The 26,766-nt window shown below is 45.7% G+C and overlaps 1 protein-coding gene across 8 annotated transcripts; it reads right to left on the reverse strand.

The window, feature by feature from the left end:
• Positions 1–4,116: 4,116 nt before the first annotated feature.
• On the reverse strand, positions 4,117–24,212 carry LOC122447577. 8 transcript variants are annotated; one of them, XR_006271288.1, is made up of 5 exons: positions 23,729–24,212; positions 18,347–18,474; positions 12,871–12,913; positions 12,477–12,544; positions 8,851–11,638 (listed from the first exon to the last, which is right to left on the reverse strand). XR_006271288.1 is itself a non-coding variant. In XM_043478274.1 (4 exons), the coding sequence occupies exons 1-4, from the start codon at positions 24,176–24,178 to the stop codon at positions 12,502–12,504; spliced, it is 633 nt and encodes a 210-aa protein (XP_043334209.1). In that variant the 5' UTR covers positions 24,179–24,212; the 3' UTR covers positions 12,373–12,501. The 8 variants fall into 8 exon arrangements, 1 of the variants encoding a protein (XP_043334209.1); XR_006271287.1 differs by lacking the exon at positions 12,871–12,913; XM_043478274.1 differs by lacking the exon at positions 8,851–11,638 and having other exon boundaries at positions 12,373–12,544; positions 18,347–18,443.
• Positions 24,213–26,766: the final 2,554 nt, after the last annotated feature.

The following is a 26,766-nucleotide window of genomic DNA, read 5'->3' on the forward strand; positions in this document are numbered from 1 at the left end:
AATGTTATATTCCCATGTATTAAATTTTGTACTGAAATGAATCAACGTTTTATATTTATCCAAAAAAAATCTGATGAACTAGTCCATTTGAATTACCATCCTGTGTGTGTCTGTCTTCTCAATCCTTGCACTGGATTAGCACAAGAACGACAGCTTATTCTCATAGACAGCACACCGAGGAAACCCTCTATTTGGATGGAATCCATATTTCCTTCTTCTCTTTGTTCTCTCTTCATCCTTTGCATAGATCAGCATCATTTTTCCTCAGTTGCACCTAGATTCGTTGATGGGAGCTGTCACCGGTAACCTAGCAACGCTTCTCATTCATATTTGTCACAGAAGGAGCAGGCATCTCATGAAGAATTTGCTAGTCTTACTCTCCTGTTGTTACTTTAGAGAAAGGTCCCTTCTCTAGAACCTTCTCTGAGAAACAGGCTGGAGCTTTAATGCATCTAGAATGATCCATCTGCTTAAAAGCACTTTGGTCCATGAGCTCATGGACTTGAACTCCCCCTGCCCCTGGTTTCCAGTGGCTCTTAGCAGAACCACTTCAGGTCTGGCCCATCATGGAAACCTAGCATCCTGGAGATGAATAAGACCTTAGATAGCTAACATCTTACCTGATCTTGGAACTCTCTCATCAAATCCTGACACCCATCTAGTTTATGTTCTGGTGGACAACAAAGAGCTCTCTACCTCTGGAAAATGATGTTTCTCCCACCCAACACTTTGGTTTGGGAGAAATTTTTCTTTTTTAGAAAGTGGATTTCTTATACCGAGCTAAAATCACCTCCTGGCCACTTCCTTCTTTAATGGCTTCCTCAGCCCTTCCCTTGACATTGACTCACTCTTTGCTCCAATTCTGTGTTTTACCAAAATAAAACCCATTGCTTCCTACTCACAGCAACCCCTCCAATATTTGGAGACAGTTATAGGATGAGATGGTTGGATAGCATCACCGACTCAATGGACACGAATTTGAGCAAACTCCGGGAGATAGTGGAGGACAGAGGAGCGTGGCGTGCTGCAGTCCATGGGATCACAAAGAGCTGGACACAGCTTAGCGGCTGAACAATGTTATTTCTTGATTTTCTCCCTTCCTAACTAAACACTCAGAGCCTCCCCTGACTTTATGCCTGCCATTTCCAGAGCCCAGCATCTATATCTTTCTTCTCTAGATACACAATTATACCCGATGATTTATCTAATTTACAAAGCCTTGAGTGGAATATGCCTTTCAATTGTCATTTGACCCACATATATTGTTACTATAGCTTATTATCTGGACACTGTATTTCTATTTAATGGAGCCTACAATTATTTTAGCTTTTTAAAGCCACCACGTCACTCCACTGTATCCCATTAAGCTTTTAAACAAAAGAAAACTCCCGGTTATTTTAAAAAAAGAAAAAGAATTGCAATTAAACCAGGTCTCCCCGTTATGCTAATGTGGCGTTTATTTCTGGACCACAGCACCAGCAACATCCACATAAGGGAGCTGTTTTCTTCAAATATGTCCCAAGTTCCTTCTGGTTTCTTCCTCTAACCTCAGCCCCTCCACTCTCCCCCTACCTACCCGTCACCTAAAATGTGAGGTCTCAAGTCTCAGTGGTCCCACCTGGGCTGAGACATCTCTGCTTTTTAAAATTCTACCAAATACCAAACACAGACTGTGGGAGAAGTCGACTTCCAGTTCATGCCTGTTGAATGGCAGAACAAATGCATTGTATAAGTTTCTTCCCAGGACGGGTCAAGCTTGTCATTTGACGAGTAAACTCCTCAGATGTTTTATTTCCTATTTCTTTAGGTGACCATGAATTCGTTCCAGCCATGGAAAACTCCTACACTTCCCAGAGGACTCTGAGGAATTTTCTAGTTTTAAAAAATTATTATTATTATTATTTAATACCAAAACCATTTTGCATTGGGGTATAGCTGATTAGCAATGTTGTAATAGTTTCAGGTGAATAGTGAAGAGACTCAGTAATACATATACATGTATCCATTTCCCCCCCAACCCCTTCTCTTTAAAGAAAGGGACGGGCAACCATGCTTATTATTGTAATCTGGTTCATAACACTACTCTCTAAGCCCCAGGGTGAGAATATTATCATTCCAATATGTTGGCACAAAAAACAGATGTAGAGAGAAGCCCACTGAACTTAATGGTAGCCTTTGGCACCAGCATTGGGAATGGGTCATGGAGAGAGTCATTTCCAGGGATGTGTCTATCCTGCCTAAGACAAACCAGGCTTTGGGAAAAATACTTGCAAGTTATCTAAACCAGCAAATATTTAATCTGAGAGCGGGAAGGTAGACAGATTTTGCTGTCCATCACTATATCCGTAATTGTTAAAGCACTTCTTTTTTGAAGGTCATGCAGTTTCTAACACCAACCCCCCACCCCAAGGTCCACACCATTGAGTGAGCTGGTATTTCTGATATTTTAGCGAGTCCTGGAGTCCACTCCAGCCTCCGGTGACTCTGAACCCAAAAAATATTCAGAGAAGGGCTGGTAATTACTGGGTGGAGTGATGTTTGTGCTAATTTGGTCCCTTGGCCAGGGGTCGTACTGGGCTGCCCAAATCATTTCCCTTAGATGTCGAAAACTAACACAGTGGTCGGGACAGTGAGGCCACTTGTCTTTAGAAATCTGCAAGGGCTCTGCCTCACTTGGTAGTGAAAAGGCAATGGGGTAGTCTCCTAAATAAACAGGAGAGGAAACTTCCAGAGTGTAAGAAAATGGATATGTTTAGCTCTCAGAAGAAAACAAAATGGCAAACAGGAAATGAGTTTTCATTTTACTGTAGCTATCCAGGCTCTTCCAAACCCTGGAATGGGAATTCTCTATATCTTGACCACTTGGGATGGATGAAGTGAGCTTAATTTCCTCTTCTATGAAATTTTCCTGAACCTGAGGGTCCAGAAGACAGTTGTGAGATCAGGAAATAGTGAATCATGAACTTGGAGCTCACTCTGGGTGTGGCTCAGTATCTCTTACTAATAAGAAAGCAATGAGTTTAATAAAAATGTAACACAGCCTCCTCCCCTTCAGTGCCCCTGAAATGCCATGGGAATGATTAAGGCATGCCAACCAAAGATGCCAGGAAGGCAAGACAAGGAAGAGTGTTTGGACTCCTGTGTGTTTCAAAACAGCTCATCGCCCACTCTGTTAACCCCAGATAACTCATGTTCTGACAAGACATTGTTTATAGTGGTTAAAAGTACACACTTCCAGTCAATTAGACTTGGGTTCAAATCCCAGCCGAGCCACTTACTAGCTATGACGTGGCGATCACCCACTTATGCCCTCTGGGCCTTGTTTTCTCTTCCTGTAAAAGGTGATGTCTCCCAAGTCTGCTGTGAAGAATAAACCAATTCTGCCTGTTCTGTGCTTACCACAGAATTTGACACACAGGTGTGTTAAAAAGCACATTTAAAGTGCTTTTAAAAAATAGAAGAAAAGAGCTGTCATTTTCAGAGTAGGAGCTGAGATAAAATACAGTTTTCAAAAAGTTAATGATTATTTTATTTTCATCTTTCCATTTAATAAGAAAACCGGGGCTAAGAATATTCTTCTCATTATAGTTTTGGCCAAATTCTATGCATTTTATATGACATATCCTTTTTTTTTCTTTTTCCATTATGGTTTATTATAGGATGTTGAATATATTTCCCTGTGCAATACAATAGGACAATGTCGTTTTTCTATTTTATATATAGTAGTTTGTATCTGCTAATCCCAGATTTCTAATTTATCCATCCTCCATCCCCTCACTGGAGAAGGAAATGGCAACCCACTCCAGTATCCTTGCCTGGAGAATCCCATGGACAGAGGAGCCATGGGATTGCAATGAGTCGGGCACGACATCCACTTTCCCCTTTGATAACCGTAAGTTTGTTTTCTATGCCTGTGAGTCTGTTTCTGTTTTGTAAATAAGTTCATTTGTGTCATATTTTAGATTCCACGTGTAAGTGATGAGATAAAAATGTACTTTTCATGAGACACTCTTCCCCAAAACGCAGGAGGTGTTTAGTGAGCGACAGCTCTCTGCTCAGCCCTGCACTGAGCATCATGCCATATACAAAAGGAGGAGGCATTCTCACATCGACAGATTTCCCCTGGTTTTCTTTATTCACAAGGCTCCTTTCATTAGGAAATAGAACATATGAACAGATGCTCTTTTTCTGGACTACCCTGAAACACTCTTATACAGGTTATTGAAATAAAAAAATGAGCCCACAGCATCATATTTGTGTTATTACTTTCAAAATCCTCCAACAGGGATGCATTTTTATGAGTTGGGATAGGGAGGCCCTGGCCTTGAGGGCTCCCTTTTCTCCTTGATCTTGTCCACTTTTGGGCAGATAGATGCTAAGCCGCCCAGCTAAATGACACACAGCAGGGCAGCAGCGTGTAACAAGGGAAGGAGAGACCCGAATATTTCACACACCGCAGAGTGGAGTGTTCACCTCTGGGGGTGGCGGGTGGAGAGAGCGAGGCTGTGGGAACCAGCAGGGCGGCCACGTGCAGATTCCCGAAGGCGCCTGTGTCTGCTTGGGAGCTAAAGAAGTCTGAAAACTTGCAGCAAATTGTAGGTGTTTATTTTCAGTCGCTGAGTACATCTTTAAGAGGAACTGGAAAAAAAAAACATTATGCATGAGATTGGATTATGCAGGGAGGAGTGGCGAGGTGCATCCATACAGAGTTTAAGAGAGGGAGAAAGAAAGAAAGATAGAGACACAGAGAGAAAGTTTCCCCTCCCAGGAACCCAGATCTGCTCCCTTTAGGACATAAGAGCAAAGGAATTACAGGAACAGGGGGAGAGCCGGGGTGTGGGATCCAGCATCTCCCTTTATTTAATAGTTAGAGCCTGTATCTCTAGATCTAGGATCCACTGAAATAGGTTCGTCTTGCATTGAAAACACCCCTATATCCTGTGGTCATAAACCACCAATCCTGAGGCTTATAGGGCCAGGTGGGGTGGACACACACCAATGGCCAGTCCCAAGTGTATTGTCAAACATAGAGAAATCCACAGGACTATTTGGGGTGTTCAAAGTCAAGGGCTCCTGCACATGGTCAGGCGGGTAGAGACAGGGCATCATGAGAGAAAGGCTGTAACTACAGAGCTCTGGGTAACAACCAAGCAGAGAACACTAGACACTTAACCCAGCAACTGGAAACAACAGCCGTCACTTTCTCCCAGCCTCAGACTTTCCTTAGCTCTCAAACCAGTCCCTAGAGCCTTTGGGAATTTCTGTGCATCACCACCTCTGTGTTTCTGTTTCCTGCCTGTGTGTGCAGCGCCCCTCTGAGCTGTCCTCCTGATGGAGAATTGGAAGGTAAGAACAGGAAGGTCGCTTTCCCTCAGCAGCTTCCTGCGACTTGCTGGACACTGAAGCAGGAGTGGGGTTTTACCAGGCAGAAAAGAGAGGAGAGGGACTTCCCTGGTGGTCCAGTGGTTAAGAACCTGCCTTCTAATGCAGGGGACGCAGGTTGGATTGCTGGTTGGGGAACTAAGATCCCACATGCCAGAGGGCAATTAAGCCCATGCAGTGCAACTAGTGGAGCCCATGAGCTGCAATGAAGGGCCGGCGAAGCCAAAAGAAAGGAAAAGGAGAGAGGAGAGGAGAGAGAAACAACAAACTCTGAAGCCAAGAGCATCCCGCAGGGTTTTCAGGCAGGAAAGGGGCGGCCTTTCTGTTACTTCCCAGACACCGAGTATATATCTTCAACCTGGGAGCTCAACCAGAGGGGACCTCAGAATACACTATGCTCAGCCATCCTTTTATGGACAAGCCAGCTGAAGCCAGGGAAGGGCAACGGGTTTCTTGAGGACAGATGGCTCACTGTTGACGGAGAGTAGCGTTTAACACCAGGTTTAACACCAGCAGCGTTTTGCCCACCAATAGCACCTCACTGGGGATAGTGTTTGTTTGCAACCAAGAGAAACTGTCAGGGTGAAATTATTTGAGGAGCACTTTCAGAGCTTTGGAGGTGGTCTTTTTCAGGGTGATTCACACTGAGTCGATGATACAGAAAGTAGGGAGAGAACACTACTGGGTAAGGAAATCTGTCTCCTGAATTCATATGCTGAGCGCCATTGATTAGAGAAGTAAGTTCATGTCAGAACAAAATTGGGGAAACATCTGTGTCCACAACTGATTAAAAAGACGTGTGACCAACAACCTGGGAACAGCCGGTTCCCTTTGTTGAAAGGCATCTGGAAACCTCGCCCCAGGGGAGGACGCTGAGCATTGATCACGGACACCCACGTGGCACATTATCTGTTATTGCTGGCAATTTTACTTTACCAGTTTTAGACCCAGTTTCAGAGGAGGAAGCAGGGTGCTAGCTGCAATCCAATTAGCAGGACTTCAGAGGTTTCCCAACATTTCTGCCACGTTTTCAATACATCAGTGCAATTAAATGCACCAGACTTAAAGTACTTCTGGGCTTCCCCATTAGCTCAAATGGTAAAGAATCTGCCTGCAATGTGGGAGACCTGGGTTCGATCCCTGGGTTGGGAAGATCTCCTGGAGAAGGGCATGGCAACCCACTCCAGTATTCTTGCCTGGAGAATCCCATGGACAGAGGAGCCTGGTGGGCTACAGTCCATGGGATCACAAAGAGTCAGACACTACTGAAGTGACTTAGTGCTCTCACACACACACACGTTAGTCACCCAGTCATGTCTGACTCTTTGTGAGTCCATGGACTGTAGCCTGCCTGGCTCCTCTGTCCGTGGAATTTTCCAGGCAAGAATACTGGAGTGGGTTGCCGTTTCCTCCTCCAGGACATCTTCCCGACCCAGGGCTTGAACCCGAATCTCTTGCGTCTCCTGAATTGGCAGGCAGGTTCCTTACCACTAGCACCACCCGGGGCCCTCTCCACCTTTCCCATATCTGCTCTGCTCTCAGTCCCTCATCACATTTCTTTCCGTCATCCTCTTAATCTTTTCTGCTCATAACTATAACACGCAGTCATCATGATTTGAAGATGTGTGTATATATATATGTATATATATATATATACATACACATATATATATAATATATATACCCAAATCACTTTGTTGTACACATGAAACTATCATAATATTGTAAATTAATTAGACTTCAATTTAAACAAAAAAAATTTTTTTTAAAAAAGAAGCAAACAAACCCAAACCCTCAAATGGTTTCCCTGGCCCTTTGGGCTCCCCTCCCCACTCCTCCTCCCCTGACCTCTGACCTCCCAGCTCATAATCTTCTTTTCCTGAAAGGATCTCACATTAGCATTTTCAGATCTCTTTATCTTTGGGGACAAATATTAGCATACAGGTTAACACATTATAATCTAATTACTTCTCAATCCCAAACAACCCCAACCAGATTGGGGTTATTCTTAGTTTGCATAATTTTGACAAAGCGGTAAGAGGTACTATGGGAAACCATGTGCTCTAATGTGTCTTCAAGTAAACACAGTGAAGGCTTGCTTTGGAGAGAACACGGTTTGGAAACAAAAATGTAAGACGTAGAAGGAGCACGTGGAAATTTATAGAGAACCACCCAGCTGTCTGTAAAGGCTGAGTTCCATTCTGCCCAGCCGGAGAAGCACGAACTGGGTGATTTCTCACAATCCTTCCCAGCCTCACAGAATACAACATAGTTCCAGAAAAATATTGGAGTTGACCCGAAAGAGTTGGCCAGTGGCAGAGGGGCCAGTTGCAGGCACTGTCTTCCCTGCAGGTCTTTGTGAAGTTCAAGCGGAGGTGCTGAATAGCTCTAGGAGATGCTCCATCCTCCCCTTCCAAGGAAGCTGTATGCCCCCCAGGACAATATATTCTAAATAAAAAATCCAGACAGGTGACCGGAGGTGGGCCAACACATGGGTGGTCAGTGTGAGAGAATGCTGCTGTCCCTCTGCCTCCTCAGGGGATTGATTCCAGGACCCCTGGGGATACCCAAATCCACGGATGCTCAAGACCTTTACGTAAAATGACACAGTATCTGTGTCCTCCCACAGACTTTAAGTTATCCCTAGGTGACTTGCAAAACCTCATGCATTGTAGATGCTGTATAAATAGTTGTCAGCGCACAGCAAAGTCAAATTTTGTTTCTTGGCGCTTTCTGGAATTTTAAAAAATATTTTCTATCTGCTGGTGCTTGAATTTTTGCATGTGGAACCCAAAGATGCAGAAGGCTCACTGTAACTGAGTTTTTGAGTGAATACTCAGTCAGTCGTGTCTAACTCCTTGCAAAGTAGCCCACCAGGCTCCTCTGTCCATAGAATTTCCTGGGGAAAAATGCTAGAGTGGGTTGCCATTTCCTCTTCCAGGGGATCTTCCCACCCAGGGATGAAGCCCAAGTCTTCTGAGTCTCCTCATCGACAGGCAGATTCTTCACCACTGAGCCACGTGGGAAGCTGATTAAGTTCCTACTGCCCTAGAATAGGCATGCTGTTTAATTACCATAAGATCTCAAGAATGTATTATAAACCTACTACAGGAAAAGAGCTATAGTAGGTAGAATTTCATTTTCTGCTGAACCCTTTTTTGTACCAGCAGGAACATGACATCAAGAAAATTCCTATTGAGGGGTTAGAATCTAGATCCATACTAGATAGAATTTAATTTTCTGCTCAACCCTTTTTTGTATCAGCAGGAACATGAGATTCAAAATTTCCTGTTGAGGGGTTAGAATCTAGACATAAACAGCAGGATTTCCTCAGAGAAGGTGTAATGGGTTTTCCAGTGTTACCCAGATGCTGAATTTCTAGAAGTTCACTCTTGATCCACCTTGAAGCAGGATTAGGCCCTGAAGTGTGTCCCCAAAATGAAAACCCACTTGACAAAGTAGTAGTGAGCACTGTAGATTTTACTGAAGACTGAGTTCGGGGGGATGAAGGGGAATTTCTAGAATACAACAGACAGCATCTCACTTTAGAATTCCTTCTTAGGGCCTTCCCTGGTTGCCCAGTGGTTAGGGCGTTGTCTTCCAATGCAGGGGAGTATGGGTTCAATTCCTGGTTAGGGAACTAAGATCCCACATGCTTTGTGGCCAAAAAAAAAAAAAAAAAAAAGCCAAACATAAAACAATAGAGTAACGACTTCGATAGAGACTTAAAGAAATGGTCCACATAAAAAAAAAAGAATCTTAAAAAACCAATTTTCATATTAGACATCTCTTTCCTAGTCTTTGTTCTTGGCATTAAGAATTCCCTCCTTCAATTCTTCATTGATTTAACAACCTTTAATTGGGTTCAAACTCTGGTCCAGTGCTGTGTTGAGAGCTCCTGTGTTGAGAGGAGAGGGTACCACCCAGAAGAGATTCCCAGTTGTCGCTACTAGTGAAAACGTGTGAAAGACATTCAAAGCAGGGGCAGATGACGTGTCCTGTGTGGGTTCGCAGTGACTGGCAGGAGAGACACCAGATGGGACCCTGCGTCACTATGAGGGAGCTTGGCCTTGGCCTTGGTCTTTCTGGCAGAAGCCAGAAAGCCATCAGACGATTTATTTGCTGCTCTGATTTCCATCTGCATTTTCGGTCCTGGCCTCCACATACTCAGGTAACATAGGATCAGTATCCTTCTGCCAAACATCTGTCATGTTTGAAAACAGTGTTTCCTCACCACTTGCTCTTTCCTCTTTAGGTTGGTGGTCCTGATCCTTTCACCTTCCCTTCTAGGACCTCTTTCCCATCACACTTTCTATCTTTTCCCCTGGGTCACTCTTCCTGGATTGTCTCAAGCTTTTCTGTATCTTTTGAAAAGCACAGTAATCAAGATGGCATGTGTCTGCCTGAGAGTCTAACAGGGAAGCATAACAAGATGACTGTTTCTCCTTCTCTCGAATACAGCTGTTTCCTACTGCATTCTAGCATCACGGCAGGGTGTTTCTTCCACAGAAAACACGATGCAGTTGGCATATTTCCCAGCACTGGTCAGGGATGGACCCCATGCCTCTTTCACCCAGATTTTTACCTGCTCGTCTCCAGCCAGCTTTCACATGAATTGGCCCATTTTGGTCCTAGAGCACGCTGAGGGTTACTAGACATGATCCATTCTGTCTTAATCATCTTATTTTATATTTTACATTAAATCTCTCCTAAGTGCTGGATCCCTTCCCTTTTACCCCCTAAAAATCTGGTTCTAGAAAATAGAAAATGATGGGTATCTCCTTCTGATCATGATTTAAACAACACATTGACCAGAAGTCTTCAAACTGGTGAGAGAGGAGCTCTGAGTATGCTTTATTTACGTGCAGATTACAGCATCAAACCTCACTTCTGATAGTGATGTTAATTCCCTCTTTTCACAACCCCATCCTTTTCCTTTACTTAAGGAATATCTTTCCCCTGGGGTCTCTTTTCAGTTGTTGCTGTCAGTATTTCTGGAGTTATTTTGAAACCCACCCAGGATGCGTGACCTGCTGACCCCTGGATTCAGGATCTTCTGTGATTCCCACTAAGACAATGGTGAATTTGCTGAGTTTGCAAAGCTTTCTTTCTTTTTTTTTCCCCCCAATGGAGGAAAATTAATTTCCTTCCTTTCTGGTGTAAGTGTAGTTGATCTCATTTACCCTTGTTGAGAAACTGTGATGGTGTTAATTAAATTAAGGGTTTCACACTGATTTGGAAGCGCTCATTGTGGGGAGGAGCTGCTGAGAGATTCGTTCAGAGATTGATGAGAAAGAGGAGAGTTCACAGTGACAAGAAGACAGACACATGGAGTTTTTTTGAATGTGTGAGCCACCATGAGGCTCAGAAAAATCAGTTTGCTTATGAATTTCAACTCTGAATTGAGAACCACCTACAGGGTAAAGTATGGTTGCTGAGAAATTCAGAGGAGATGCTGCTTTAAAAAAAAAAATCCTGACTAGGAAATGGTGGAAGTGGAAAGAGTACACAGGTTTCCCCACACACACATTAAAAAATAATAATAATAAACGCTTTAAGAAGGAGAGAGTTATAGGAAAACTAAGACTTGTCTCTAGGAAAATTTCACTGGCTAGAGAGCACTTTTAAGGAGAACACTAAACTTTTCAAAGAGCTTCTCCTTCTGTCACCCCTGTCCTATGGTGAAGGGCCTGTGGTAGACAGGACTGAGGGAGCTTGTCCCAGAGCCCAGAGTGTGCTAACAGCAGAACCAGAAACGACTGCGTGCCCATCTTCTTCTTTTTACTGTTCTTGGGGGCTCGCTGTCTGGCAACCTCGACTCCTATTCCTTTTATTTTATTTATTTATTTTTAAATTTTTGGCCATGCAATGTCCCTCCCAAATCCCAGGTGGGATCTTCGTTCCCTGACCAGGGACTGAACCTGTGCCCCCTGCACTGGAAGCTTGGAGTCTTAACCACTGGACTGCCAGGGAAGCCCCTGTGCCCATCTTCTTGCCAGTACCGCCTTGGCTCAATGCCATGATCCAAACTGTCCCACCTCCCGCACCCCCACCAAAGGTTTTCTCAGGAGGGTCCGGACGGAGCCCACAGGCCTCAAGAGGATGCAGCAGAGACGCTGCAATGCTTGTGAGTGAGGGCAACCGCTGTTTGGAGGTTATGTCTTCCCTCTAGCCGAGGCAGCTGGCGACACTGAATAACCCCGCGGGTGACGCCTGAAGGGTGTCTCTGTTGGTGAAGAAGGCCATGCCGGGAGACCTGAGTAATGCAATGAAGGAAGATGGAGATGTTGGCCAGACATTTAGGGGAATTAGATGGGAGAGGGGTAGATGACTCTTCAAGTTTCCTACACCCGACTGACTTAACAGAGAATTCAGTCACCATCTTCATTTATTTATTCATTGATTTTTCCCCCCAACAAATGAATATTGAGTACCACCTACGTGCTAGGTACTGTAGCTAGACAGTACCAAAGGGGACAGACGTGGTCTCTGTCCTCATTTTATGCCCAGAGCATCTTGGAAGAACAGCGGAGGCGGTGGCCATGTGTGTCTGGGTGAAGTCTCACCCAGTTTCCTTCTAGCTCTCCCATCCTGATCCTCCCTTAAAGCCCCAGCCTTCATCTGTGCCTTATCCTTCGCTGATTTACTGGACACTCCCTGAAAACTCCCAGATCACAAGGCTCTGTATCAGACATTCCTCTGCAATTCCGTCTTTAATGAATTTCTCCTATGATGCAACATCCTCTGAGCTACTGTAAAGGTAGGAAGGAGGCCCCTTTCCACTCACAATGCCTCTTCCATTGTGGGGAGTTTGCAGATATTTTCATATATTTTTTTGTACACCCAATTCATAGTCACAGATCTATTTCCCTTTTAGTTACTTTCCCTGATGATTTTAGTTGATCATCAAATCCCTAAAGATAGGTCCTCTCTTTCTAGAAACTTTGCACGTAGTATCTCTACAACAGTTACAAAAAGGCTGGATGATTTCAGCAGTCTTTATTTACAGGACTTAAGCAAGATTATCAACCAGACCTATGCCTGCATATCTGACATAAGTAGGTCACAGCAAACAAGCTTAACCAAACTGTCACCTCCATTTCCATGTTATCTGAAGATTCACCGTCTATTTACTCTCGACATGGTGATGGTGTGAACAATCCTGTAATAAAAAAAAAAAAAAAAAAACAGAAAAAGACAAGGGGGAGAAGAAAAGCATCAACATGCCATCTTCTGAGCCAAGAACCTTATTCAATTATTTCCATGTCATATATAATTCTACTTAGTCTCAGGTTTACTTTTAAGGAAATTTGTGTTCTTAAGTCAGATTTGAATCTCAGATTTGAATCCCCTCTCTGTCAATTATTAGCTGTATGACTTTGGGCGAATGGCTGAACCTCTTTGTGCCTCAGTTTCCTCACCTGTAAAATGGGGACAACCGTAGTATCTACCTCATAGGGTTGTTGTGAGTTAATACAGATAAAGTACCTGAAACAGGGCTTCCCACGTGGCGCAGTGGTAAAGAATCCTCCTGCCAAAGCAAGAGATGCAGGAGACTCAGGTTCAATCAAAGCATCGGACACAACTGAGTGACTGAGCATGCATGCACACAAGCACGCAAAAAAAAAAAAAAAAATGTCAGCTATTATGATGAGGAAAGGCAGGATACCTGGGCAGAGTTGACCGATGAATGTCAACTTGTGTTGTCATAGAAACCACTGCATCAGAGCAGCCCTGTGTTTATGACTTGGGGATCTAAACACCCAGCACAGGTGAGGAGGCCCCGGAGAGGAGCTGAGACAACGGGAGGGAGTGGGTGGGCTGAGGTCTGGGCCCAACTAGGGTGTCTTCACAAACCTCCACCAGCTGGAGGGAAGGGAAACTCAAGGAAGTAGGGCCATTGAAGAGAGGACCGAGGGGAGGACAGGCCTGGCTCGGCCCCTTGGTGCCTTTGTGTCCTCTGGCCCTGGCAACTAGCTCCTGATCCTAGCATTATCCACATTTACGGGTATTCGGGATGGTGGTGAAGGTCTGGGCATAGCCAGGAGGAACTCGGGAAACATTCCCTGGCTGTGCGTGGCTGGCTAATTAGAGGGAAAATGGACGCCGGGACCCACTTGCTGATGTGGCTTTTGTGCTGATCCGAATTCATGGAACACAGGGCATCTGGGCTGAGGACTGACAGTTAGGGTGATGTGGTTCTGATTAAGAAGGAGGAGGACCCCCTGGGTGCCACCCCCAACCCCATCTGCTCCTGGATCTGGTGAGCTGTAGGGGAAGGGGCACATGGAACCCACAGGTAATGCTACATGCACTTGCCATGGATCAACCTTGTTCTCTGCCTACAAGAAAAAGGCCAACAAAGGCTTCCCAGACACAACACTGTCAATCAGCTATATTCCAAAAATAATAATAGTAATAAAATAAACAACAGTACATTTGAGAAAAAAAAAAATCCCAGGACTGAGCTTGTATACAATGTTAGAAATAAAATGTAGCTAGAATCACGGGCTTCCCCGGTGGCTCAGCGGTAAAGAATCTGCCTGCAATGCAGGAGCCACAGGTTTGATTCCTGGGTTGGGAAGATTCCCTGGAGGAGGAAATGGCAACCCACTCCAGCATTCTTACCTGGAACATTCCACAGACAAAGGAGCCTGGTGGGCTACAGTCCACGGGGTCACAAAGTCAGACATGACTGAAGCGACTTAGTAGCAACACCAACAAATTCATAGATAGATAGAATGCATCTGTGTTTATGTATACACTGTATGTATGTATATATGTGTGTGTATATGTGTGTGTGTGTATGTGTGTGTATGTGTATATATGTGTGTGTGTGTGTGTGTAACAGGAATAATTGTCAAGTCCAAGTGTAGTCAGACCTAGATGTTGCCAGGGTGTCCTTTATCCCCAGCTGTCTTTCCATCTGCCTCTGCCCCTCTGGCCGTGAAGGAGACAGAGATCGGTGCTGACAAAGCCTAGTAGGTCTGTCTCAGCACATGAACACCCCACAGAAAAGGGTTGGTCAGGACCTGGGCTATTTCATTACTGCTGTCAATATTCAGAATGTCTCCTGGGCAGGTGACGTGTGGTTAAATAATAAAGCATGCTGGTGAAATGCTTCAGGATGCACTTAGACAAAAAGAACGGAAGAAAAAGCAACACCCTATGGGATGGGGTTGGGGTGGGGGATGGTGTTGGGCAAATCTAATTTTCAGCTTAAGAAGGAAAATGGGAAAGGAGAAAAAATATAGACCCTATTGCTCATCTAAAGTGAGCCAAATTGGATTCTAAATAACAGCACTTAATGCTGTAAATGCTGCATAATTCAAACAGCTCTCAACACAGAAATAAGACTGAGTGATATGTGACACGAACATAATGGAGCAAGTATGTGCCCCATCGTGACGGAGCTGACGTGTTAACAGTGGGCATGAAGGTAAGGGAACCTCTCCAAATGCACTCAGAGAGTTAGAGGAATGAGACTTTCCTGGTGGTCCAGTGGTTAAGACTCTGCACTTCCACTGCAGGGGGCAACAGGTTCGATCCCTGGTCGGGGAGCTAAGATCCCACAAGCTGCATGGTATGGCCAAAAAGAAAAAAAGAAAGAAATTCAGATAAAAATAAAATAAAAAAGTTTCCAGGAAGAAGATATATATATATATATTTTTTTAAAAAAGAGGACTAAATATTTCCCCAAACCAAAAGGGCAGGGGAGAGGTGAAACAAGATTGGCAAAATGTTGATGAAGGTTGAGTTTATGATGGTGGGGGTTGGGCAGGGCGTGTCATGACTCTAGTCTTTCTAGTTTCCTGTTTGTTTGAAAATTTCCCAGATAATGGTTTTTAAATGGCGGGGAGGGCAGAGAAAAGAGAAGAAAAGCTACGCTTCTCTATTTCATTTGAGCAAAGTTTGACCTTGTTAGTGGGTTTGCCTTGAGCACGGTAGGAGAGGGCTAACTCTGTTGGCTGGAGACCAATAATTAATTAAAATCTGGACAGAAAGGGAGCAAGAATGCTAAGAAGAGAGAACCACGGTGAGCAGGGAAGGGGCTGGAGTAGACTGGGAGGTCTCGAGGGCCCATGAAAGTGAAAGAAACTAAGAGAAGAACGCCTGACTCAGTCATTCTTCCAGCTCATAACAGCAGAGATCTTCTGGGCTTGGGCTTCATCCTGGGCCCTGGACCCAGCATCTTTGCCCTCGTGGCACTGGGGTTTCTGAGAGGGGACTGATGAGGAGGGAGGAGCAGGACTTCACCAACGGTCCTTTGAGCTTCTCGGCTGGGCTTGGGGGATCCCAGCTCCCCAGCTGGGGAGTACCCCAGCTCCTGATGTGGCTTCTGGTCACTCCTTGATCCTTTTATCCAGGAGGCCGTGAGTGGACCAGGCAGTTAGGGGTAAGGAGTGCAGTTATCAGCCACAGATGTCATCTTACTCTACTGGGAAACTGAGCTCTTCCCCTCCCTTCCTTTTCTTTTTTTTCCTCATTTATTTTTATTAGTTTACAATTAATTACTTTACAATATTGTAGTGGTTTTTGCCATACATTGACATGAATCAGCCATGGATTTACATGTGTTCCCCATCCTGAACCCCTCCACCTCCCTCCCTCCCCATCCCATCCCTCTGGGTGCATCCAACCTGGACTGGAGATCTGTTTCACACTTGATAATATACATGTTTTGATGCTGTTCTTTCAAATCATCCCACCCTCGCCTTCTCCCATAGAGTCCAAAAGTCTGTTCTATACCTCTGTGTCTCTTTTTCTGTCTTGCATATAGGGTTATTGTTACCATCTTTCTAAATTCCATATATATGCGTTAGTATACTGTATTGGTGTTTATCTTTCTGGCTTATTTCACTCTGTATAATGGGCTCCAGTTTTATCCATCTCATTAGAATAGATTCAAATGTATTCTTTTTAATGGCTGAGTAATATTCCATTGTGTATATGTACCACAGCTTTCTTATCCATTCATCTGCTGATGAGCATCTAGATTGCTTCCATATCCTGGCTATTATAAACAGTGTTGCGCTGAACACTGGGGTACACGTGTCTCTTTCAGTTCTGATTTCCTCGGTGTGTATGCCCAGGAGTGGGATTGCTGGGTCATATGGCAGTTCTATTTCCAGTTTTTTAAGAAATCTCCACACTCTTCTCCATAGCGGCTGTACTAGTTTGCATCCCCATCAACAGTGTAAGAGGTTCCCTTTTCTCCAAAACCCTCTCCAGCATTTATTGCTTGTAGACTTTTGGATAGCAGCCATCCTGACTGGCGTGTAATGGTACCTCACTGAGGTTTTGATTTGCATTTTTCTGATAATGAGTGATGTTGAGTATCTTTTCATGTGTTTGTTAGCCATCTGTATGTCTTCTTTGGAGAAATGTCTGTTTAGATCTTTGACCCATTTTTTGATTGGGTTATTTATTTTTCTGGAATTGAGTTGCAGGAGTTGCTTGTATATTTTTGAGATTAATCCTTTGTCTGTTTCTTCATTTGCTATTATTTTCTCCCATTCTGAAGGCTGTCTTTTCATCTTGAGATAAATCCACATACCTATGGACACCTTATCTTCAACAAACGAGGCAAGAATATACAATGGAAAAAAGACAACCTCTTTAACAAGTGGTGCTGGGAAAACTGGTCAACCACTTGTAAAAGAATGAAACTAGAACACTTTCTAACACCATACACAAAAATAAACTCAAAATGGATTAAAGATCTAAATGTAAGACCAGAAACTATAAAACGCCTAGAGGAGAACATAGGCAAAACACTCTTCGACATAAATCATAGCAAGATCCTCTATGACCCACCTCCCAGAATATTGGAAATAAAAGCAAAAATAAACAAATGGGACCTAATTAAACTTAAAAGCTTCTGCACAACAAAGGGAACTATAAGCAAGGTGAAAAGACACCCTCCCTTCCTTTTCAACAGTTTATGAAAGCCAGCACTCAACTTGGCCATAAAAAACTGGCCAAACCCTGACAAGTTTGCTTCACAGCCCTGAACAACCCCTGACGTCACCAGCACGGTGTTAAGAGAAGGCAGAGACCATGCGCAAGGCACCTTGAGCCGAGCACCCTTCAGAGCTTCCGCCATCCTGATGAGAACGTCTCACGGGGGCCAGAAGCCAATGTAGGAAGGTCCCAAGGCCTCACCTCCAACCTTGACCTTGACGCAGCTGGTGCTCTCAGCCTGGAGGTGCCCCCCAACCCACTGTGCCGGGGCTTCCCTAGGCAGGGACGCTGCACCAGAGTGAAGATGTGATCAGATCCCCAAACAGGCTGCTCGGAGGAGGCACCTGCTCTGTGTCTCTGCCGCACCGAGGTCTGGCCCAAAGGCTCCAATGAGAGCTCATTAGCTGATCGTTGGGAAACTGCTGCGAGACTCATTTGTCAGCACAATAATTAGAAACCCTGTTGTTTCTTGGTTTTATTTTTAACACATCAGAGCCGACACTGCGGAACACCTAGACCATCAGCTGTGGGTCCAAAGAGGGAGCCCGGAGAGCAGCAGGGCAGGGCCACACGTGCTCAGGCTCAGGGCGTGTGGTTTGGGGACCACGGGGCCCCAGTGGGGATGCTCTGATCTCAGTGCTCGATCTCCCACTTGGTGAAGAATAGCCAGGGCACAGCTGGTCGGGTAGAGCACCACCACCTGTCCTGGGGCTTTGGGAAATAAACCCCAAAGGAGACTCCCGCCTGCTGACGTTGAGTGGCACCTCCAAACTGGGGCACCCTCAGATCCTGGCTCTGCCTCCCCATGCTTTGCAGCTGAGCTTGGCAGGTGCCCTGTAGTCGGCAGTATTTGATCCCTGCCCTATCCCTGGCCAGGCTGGTGGCACCTGGGGGCACGTGAGCTTCGCAGCAGGGCTCCCTGGCTGTGGCTCAAGCCTCACATCTCACCCCGTCACCTGGGGGAGCCCCACCAGGAGCCCCCATGCCTCTCTCTCCTCACCTGTTCTCAGGCCACCCTGCTGCATGCTGGCCACTGCGTCTCCTCCAGTCACTGGGCACACGTTCCTCCCAGGCAAACGCTGCAGAGACATCCCGCCCTGCAGCAGAATGGCATGCTCCTGTTTTCAGCTACGTTGTGTAAGACAGAACAATAACACTTTGTACTCGGGGTGCACCTTTCATCAGAGGAACCCCTGTGTACTCGGCAAACATTCCCGACACAGCACCCTGGGGGTGGAAGGAGCCTGCCATCTCAGGCTCCAGGCTGGAGAGACTGCAGCCTCCCAGTGGGCAAGGCCAAGGTTCCCCAGGGAGCCAAGGGGCTAAAAAGGACCATGCCGCTCCCCTGAGGTTCTCATCAGACTCGCCCCTTCCTGAACCATCAGAACCTGCAGTTCCCAGAGCCACCCTCTCCCCCTGGTTCAGGAACATTCCTCTGCTCAGTCGTCCCTGTGCTGGAACACACTGGAAACTTGGCCTTAAAACTCACGTTCACTTCCAAAGAAACCCAGACGTCCAATCTGCACTGTGGCCACCTTTGAGTCACTATGGTCCCTTGGTGCTGGGAGAGACACTTCCACCCAAACCCATTCCATGGCTGACTCAGGCTGAAAGTGTGACAGAACTTAGCGTACAGGTGAGTCCAGACTGCGCCTCTTTTATAACACACAGTGGCCAATCATATGCTCAGATTCAGGGAGGCAGCTGGACAGAACCAGTCCTGAGTGAGGGAGACAAGGCTGTGGAGCACAGGACCTCCGGGCCCAAGTAGGATCTATCTTCTCAGAAAGAACAAACCGCATCGTACGTTGGAAGCTCAAGATCGATGGTTTTCTTTGCACTCTGCTATCACTGATAATCAACCTCCTTTGCAAAAGATGCCTAGGATGTGGCAAGAGTTCTTGCAGCTTAGTGAAGGCAGAAATGGCAGAAAGCAATGCTAACCAGGATGAATTTGGGGTATGGAGTGTCCTGTGTGGTTGTTGCATGGTTCCATAGTTGAAGATGGAAGCTTTGTGTTTCTGGAGATGCATGTATACACAAACCACCCCACCCTGCCATAACTGATAACTGACTCTTCTCTCCTTGGGATGGTGCTTCCTAGTGGAGTAGTTGAGTATGTGCTTTTACACCAGGCTCTGCTTTCTAGGGAAGTCAGGCTAAGACAGAGCTAGTGTGCCTATGGGTCCCTTCTCCTCCCCACTTTGCAGCTGAGCTTGGCAGGTGCCCTGTAGTTGGACTGAGTGCATCCATCCGAGGAATGCGAAAACTATTATTACACAACAGAAATTTGTCCCTTGGCAGGTGTGAAGGGGTGCTTTATCTAATGCTTTCCAACCTTGTCATCCCCAACAAACTCAACATTCTCAATTTTAAAAGGTTTCTGGTTATATCGGGTTAGAAAAATAGCTTTGGAAATTAAAAAATGGTTATCTCGAATCAGGGTTTTCCAGGTGGCTCAGTGGTAAAGAATCAGCCTGCCAAGCAGGAGACCTAGGTTCAACCCCTGGGTCAGGAAGATTCCCTGAAGAAGGGAATGGCAACCCACTCCAATATTGTTGCCTGGAGAATCCCAGGGACAGAGGAGCCTGGCGGGCTACAGTCCATGGTGTTGCAAAGAGTCGACACGACTGAGCTACTAACACACATCTCTAATCGAATTCTTTATGGAAAAAAAAATTTATTTGCATGGTTCCTTTTGGATAGACTGGATTGAATACCTAAGAAAATATAAGGATAAAATCTAAACAGTTCTCCTAAACATCTGATTCTTATTTCCCTGCCCACCTCATGCATTCAGGGTCCATCGTTTGCTAGGCTCCTTATTTGAGTTCCTATGCTCAGGTCTAGGCCTCTGCACCCATGATACAGGGTTGATGACAATGTTCACCACTTTTCACTATGAGCTGATTCTCAACACAACCCCATTTCCCAGGAAAGTAGACAATATTCTTAATTCTTTTAAAAAAATAAATGTAGTTTATTATTTTAGATGTAATGTAATCCCAGAGAATGATCTACTGGTATGAACCAGAACCTTTTTGGGTTTCTTTTGAACACCACTGGGGATCTTAGCTCCCTGACCAGGAACTGAACTTATGTCTCCTGCAATGGAAGTGTGGGGTCTTAACCACCAGGCTCCCAGGGAAGTCCAATTGTTGAAGAAGAAAATTCCATAAAAGTGTAGAAATATTAGGCCCTGATTCCTTCTCCACATTCTCATTTTTCAATCTACTTGTGATGTTGAAGCATTTGGGGGGTATCTGGCCAAAAGAAAATGAGTTTAATAACCAAATGGTGATTATTCTCTAGGGATTACACTAAATGAGACCTTTTCTACAGAGTAGCCCAACCTGAAGGGACTTGAGGTAACAAATATCTCTAATCTCTGTGACCCCACCCCCAAGAAGGAGTCCCCCCTGTTTGGAGCCTGAGGAAATGGCAAAGCAAATTCAGACCTGTTCTGAGCTGGAAGTTCAAAATTCAACTCAACAGTGGTGATTTGGTCTGATGTTGTGATCACCCCTTCTCTTTTTCCTACAAAGTCACCATGGCTTCTTACCAAAAAAAAAGGTTAAAAAATTTAATGTTGTTTCAAGAATTTTAAAAAGGAAGTTCTTTAAACCCGTTGACAACACTGAACCAAGCCCAGAGGCTTTAAAATATGATCCTAGAAGTCTGTTTCTAAAAAGTACAACCTTTCTCTAAGTCTTTCGATACCTATCTGATTGATACAGCTCTAATTTCACAATCAAACTATATTCTTCTCTCAAAATTTGTTTTCTTAAGTCAGAAATAATCAAATCTGATTCCATCTGTGGTTCTTCAGCTTGTGAATCCATTCTGTCTTTCTGTTTAAATTGGCCAATATCAAATTAATTTCCTATGGCAGTGTCCTTGGTTACACTTTGGGGATTTAAGCTGTATTACAATCTAAAGAAACTGTGAAAACATTGAAGAAAACCTTGACTTTGCTTCTTCCTTCTTCCAGATCTGAGGCTTCCTGGTTAGTTCCTGAATTATTCCCATCACCCACAGCTGCCACCTACCGATTACTTATCATCAGAAGCAAGCGCAATTATTCCATCAAGTCAGGAACCAGTCCTGAGCTGTGGCTTTTCTAAATGTTCCTGATATCATGGTGACTGTCAGATTAGAGATTTTTGCTCTCAACCCAATCCTGCTTGGTCAGTCCTAGGGTAATTCGGAACATGTGTTGAAAACAAAAAGTGACATCACAGCTACCAGCTGAGAGTGTGTCTCCAGGGCTGGAGACTTGGCCACTGGGCGTAGAGAACCATCAGGGTAAGTCAGCATCACCAGGGTTCCCAGGTGAATTTCAGCTCTGACTTTAAAAGTTATTACTGGAGGGAAAAAAGAAATCTTTTCTCCCTCTTCCCTTGGCTCTTCTGGGCTGGTGTGTTCCCGAACCTGAAAAATGTATTTGCTTTTTATGACACCAGACTTCAAAACATAAGTCTTGCAACTCAGCCAAATTTTCTGCTGAGCCAGCCAATGGGAACAAACATTAGGCCTGTGGCAACCACAGGTGTGCGTGCATGTGTGTGTGTGTACACTCTTTCCCTCTAGTCCCCTCCTCCAGACCATCCACCAACCTAACACACACTTTCTAAGACAGAACCCATGTCCTCCTCCCCATCCTATCCCATACACGAAGCTAGAGTATAAACAACGCCTTGCACCAAGGTCTCTCTGCAGGCAGAACCTAAGGACAGGAATTAGTTATCAATGTAAACCTGCCACGCCGGGTCTTGGTTCTCCGATCGTGATAGAAGGTCGCCTTCATCGAGTATCAGTGTGTGACTCACCTATATCACTTGAGTTCTCCTACTTTATGGAGGGGAAAATAATAATTATTATGCAACATAATTCTCTATGTTGAATTAGTGCCAAAGATTTGAGATTTCCAGAGAGGTGGTTTTGAATTAGTCAAGTAGGGTTTCCATTGCACAGAAAGCTTGAAAGGAAGCCTTTTGACTCGTCCTAAGAATCCTGAGACAAAGCAGAGTTTGGAGGTGCAATCTTGTCACTGGCTTCCGGGAGAACCAGAGGAGTTGTGAAACCCGGATGAGATCCCCGAGCAAAACCGACTGTGGTCTGGTCTGAGTCCTGCCAGCCTCTCACCCCAGCAGCAAGGACTTCTTTGCCTGTAAAAGGAGAATGTTGGGCTTGACTGCTACATCTCCACTGTCTCACAAATGAGGGGCTGCCTTAAAGCTCATCAGTATTTGCTCAGTATAAGAGTGCCCACTGGAGAGCTGAGCTCATAGACAACTCAGCAGTAATTTTGAGAAAATCACATGGCATAGCTGAGGAAGATGACAGACAATACAGAGAGAAGACGGGAAAATCTACACCCACCACCCCCCGCCCCCGTCCGTGTGGTGAATAGATTTTTTTTAATGCAAAAAGGGTAAGCCCTGGGCAAAATTATGAAATAGCCAGAGTTTATGTCCAGCTCTTATATACTTCTTTTTTTCTTTTCAATCTGAGTAAAAAAAGATTTTAAATCAGTGAGTTCCAATTTGGATGGGCTTGAGAGTTTTTTCATTAAAGGGGTATGGACCTTTAAGTCTTATTTTTCATTTGTGAAAGCCTTTTTTTTTTTTTTTTTTCTTTTTTCCCTCCTGTAGCAGGAATTTCAGCTCCCCAGATGGCTCAGTGGTAAAGAATCTGCCTGCCAAGCAGGAGACGCAGGAGATTCAGGTGCAGTCCCTGAGCCTGGAAGATCCTCTGGAGGAGGAAATGGCAACCCACTCCGGTATTCTTGTCTGGGAAATCCCATGGACAGAGGAGCCTGGTGGGCTACAGCCCATGGGGTCACAAAGAGTCGGACAGCACTGAGTACGCACGCATGCACAGCACAGCAGGAATTGCAGGCTTAAAGGAGTGGCCTGGGGGGAGTTCAGGGGCCTTGAGGTTCTTCTTCCCTGAAGACAGGCACCACCAGGGAGCCCTGCTGGGTGGAGGGCAGCCCTCACCGGCCCTGAGTTCTCCCCTGGAAGAGCTGAGAGGGAGCGCCAGGAGCAAGCCAGGCTCACCCATCTCTGTTTGTTTGCATTCCATCTGATGAGACAGCTGGCAAACCTGCCCAAGTCTCAGCTGTGTGGGGAGCATACTGGCTTAAGGCTCTAATGTGCTCAGAGGTGATGGCGTGGAGCTCACTTGCCTCCAGCCAGGAATTCATCCTTCCCAGTGACATCCAGGATGCGAGGGAAGGATGTGGTCATCCACCCCCGACTACTTCCCAATGAATTTCCTTCTCCCTTTAAGCACAAAAGACACAGCATCACCAGGCACTGGGCATTTTAAGCAGAGAGAAGCGTCTTATAAAATAGGGAACAGAAAGTCTTAGACTCACTGCTGGGAAAGGCAGTCCAGTTCCTAAATCCATCAGAAGAGAAGCAAGATAGGTCACCAGCAGGGGGCGCCGGACTGCTCTGGACTCTGGAGGCGAAGGGAGTGAACTGGAGGGTCGGGCTAAGCCCAGGAAGGGCTTTAGCTCTGACTCAGGTGCAGTTGTTGTCGAAAGGTGTTGACTGGAGGCGTGGCTAAGACATCCTGAACCCCGCTGGGGCGCCTGGCTGGTGCCCGGATCACGCACTTTGTGAGACTGTGCCCGTCCTCTGAGCCACTTCCTGATAGAAAACAAATATTTGAGTTTCAAGAGCTGAGCAGAGCTGCAGAACATTTTGTAGATTCTTCGCATTTTCTCTGCTGCTCCTCGAAGCCTCGGAGAGCCATGTCGGAGGCGCTCAGCACAAGAACCTTCTTTCCATGGGTGGTTTGCCCTCGGAGCTGGTGACTTCATGCTTTAAGTATGTCCTTCCTGGCTGGTTCCCTGCGTCTCCTCCACTTGCTCTTCTGTTTTGTTTGTGCAGTTAGCGCCCGGACAGAATTTTCAAAAGTGTCCTCCCAGAATGCAAGAGCCAGGGAGGGGGTGCCCGGCCCAGGAACTGTCTCTTTCTCCAGCCCCCTTGTGCCCACCACCCAGCTTGGCACCAGAATGAGCAGGTTCAGGGCTGCTGGCAATTTCAGGCTGTGGTCCCGTCTTTGCCACAAGCAGATATGTGATCTGGGTAATTTACTTCACCTCTGCAGGTGTTACTTTGCCGACCTGTAAAAAATTATGTCCAAGGTCCCATCCAACTTGAAGATGTCTGGACTAAGGCCCAGGGCATTTGGGACTTGTGGTATCAGCTCCAAGTGTGATCTGGTGTGTGGGTCTTCTTGGGGGTGGGGGTGGGGTGCTGTGGTCCTCTACCTAAGTCCCAGAATGGGGCCTGTCTTCAGAAGCACCTGAACATTTCATGGGCTTCCACGCAGGTTTTCAAGTCACATTCTGAGTCCATTGGCAAAACATCAGCCACCACCAGCCACCCTCCAGAACTACCCCTAGTGGTACCAGGGGACCAGTATAAATTCCTCAGAGCAGTTGCTTTGCAGAAGTCATCTGACCTTCAGCGTCCATTTGCCCGACACTCCTATCTCCAAAACACACATGTTTCTCTCTCCCTCCTCGGAGATCACATTTCCTCTGTCTTTTGGCATTATCTGCCATGTCTTGAATTTAATCAACTTTTTTTTTTCTCTCTCTCAGTCTTGGCAATAGAACCCCTGGGTTGGACTCTTAGACTAAAGTTACATAAGTCCTGCAGTTCAAAGAGAGGATTGAGTCAGCAGGACCAGGCTGCCTAAGAATGCCCAGGTGGTCACGGCGGGGCCGCTTCTCCAGTCTTGATTTTGGCCAAATTCCTGTTGAAATCCAATGCCCAGTGAGAACTACAAGGTTTATACATTTAATTACTGAACAAAGGGTTTTTAAAAGGCTAGAGGGCGAGAAACAGGAATCTGCATCTATCAGTCATTACTCTCTGCTCATTGCTATAATAGCCCAATTGTCCAGCAGCGTCTGCTCACGGGGCACAGGCAGGCAGACTGTGGCCTCCCATACCCTCTCTGAGGCCCTGCCCACTCCTGGCTTCTGGGACAGAGCCCATCACTCATAACAAGCTCAAGAGGGAAAATGGGAGCTGGAGGGTTGGAAGGATTTCATGTTTCCCTCCTCCTCTCTCGTGTATCACTGTGTGCTGTGTGTGTGTGTGTGTGTGTGTGTGTGTGTGCATGCTCAGTTGTGTCTGACTGTTTGGGACCCCATGGACTCTAGCCCGCCAGCCTCCTCTGTCCATGGGACCCCATGGACTGTAACCCGCCAGGCTCCTCTGTCCATGGGATTCTCCAGGCAAGAATACTGGAGTGGGTTGCCATTTCCTCCTCCAGGAGATAGATCTTCCTGACCCAGGGATCAAACCCAGGTCTCCTGTATCTCCTGCATTGTGGGTGGATTCTTTACCCACTGAGCCCCTTCAGGGAAGCCCCTATGTCTTACTACCTTGTCTTATTATCACCTAGCATTTTATGCACTAAGTTACCCTGAGCCAGCACTTGGCTCTTGGGAATGGAACAGGGACACCAAAAAGTATTAAAATGCTGAGTCATCATGAGAGCTTTTACAGAATGAAACAGTGGAAGATCTCTAGAATGAAGAGAAACATACATCCCTTGGTGTTAACCATGCAGTTGTCTGGAGATTGGTGCCCCCCAGACTCCAACTCTTTGCTCTAGACACAGGGCTGAAGAGACCTGTGACGGAAATGGTAAACTCTGTAATGATTTTCAGGGGTTCATTATCTCAGCCCTACTTGAGAAACACTCGGGGAATAAAAAATGACTGATGTTGGACACACCCACTGAAGGAGAGTTTCTGGAAGGTAGAAGCCAGGCGTCAGAACTTTCAAAAGGCTCTCCAGGTGATGCTGGTACACAGGCAGGGGTGAGAACCCCAAAACCTAGTAAGCACTGTTTTTGTCATTAAATAAGGAAGATGGGAGATATCCCAGCCACCAAAAAGAGACCATTTTAGTATGAAATGAATAAGGTACAATTGACATAATATTGATAGTAGTAGCAAGGAACGCATACTATGTGCCAATCTTTGCATAAGCACTTTACTTGCATGAGTTCACTTCATCCTGACACTCATCCCTGTGAAGGACACATTACTGATAGCCCCACTTTACAGATAAGGGCATCAAGGCTCAGAGAGACATAGTAACTTACCCAAGGCAAAGGTCAACACACCGAGCTCTAATATGTAGAGGTGCATGTGTGCTCAGTCATGTCTGACTCTGCGACTCCATGGACTCTAGCCCACCAGGCTCCTCTGTCCATGGAATTCTCCAGGCAAGAATGCTAGAGTGGGTTGCTATTTCTTTCTCCAAGCGATCTTCCTGATCCATGGATCAAACTCACATCACTTGGGTCTCCTGCATTGGCAGGTGGGTTCTTTACCACTGTGCCACCTGGGAAACCCCTATGAGTACTTATGTAGCATAGAAA

Source organism: Cervus canadensis, chromosome 9, assembly GCF_019320065.1.
Source record: "Cervus canadensis isolate Bull #8, Minnesota chromosome 9, ASM1932006v1, whole genome shotgun sequence".
NCBI classification, from domain to species: domain Eukaryota; kingdom Metazoa; phylum Chordata; class Mammalia; order Artiodactyla; family Cervidae; genus Cervus; species Cervus canadensis.

Bases quoted from the DNA above. Each gene is read 5' to 3' on its own strand.
- LOC122447577 (XM_043478274.1), bottom strand. From the start codon at position 24,178: ATGAAGTCACCAGCTCCGAGGGCAAACCACCCATGGAAAGAAGGTTCT. The intron at 12,914-18,346 runs GTGAGGAGAGAG...TTGCTTTGGCAG, and splicing joins GCAGGGTGGCCTGAGAACAG to GAGGATTCTTTACCACTGCG. The intron at 12,545-12,870 runs GTACTTTATCTG...TTTTTATTACAG, and splicing joins CGTGGGAAGCCCTGTTTCAG to GATTGTTCACACCATCACCA.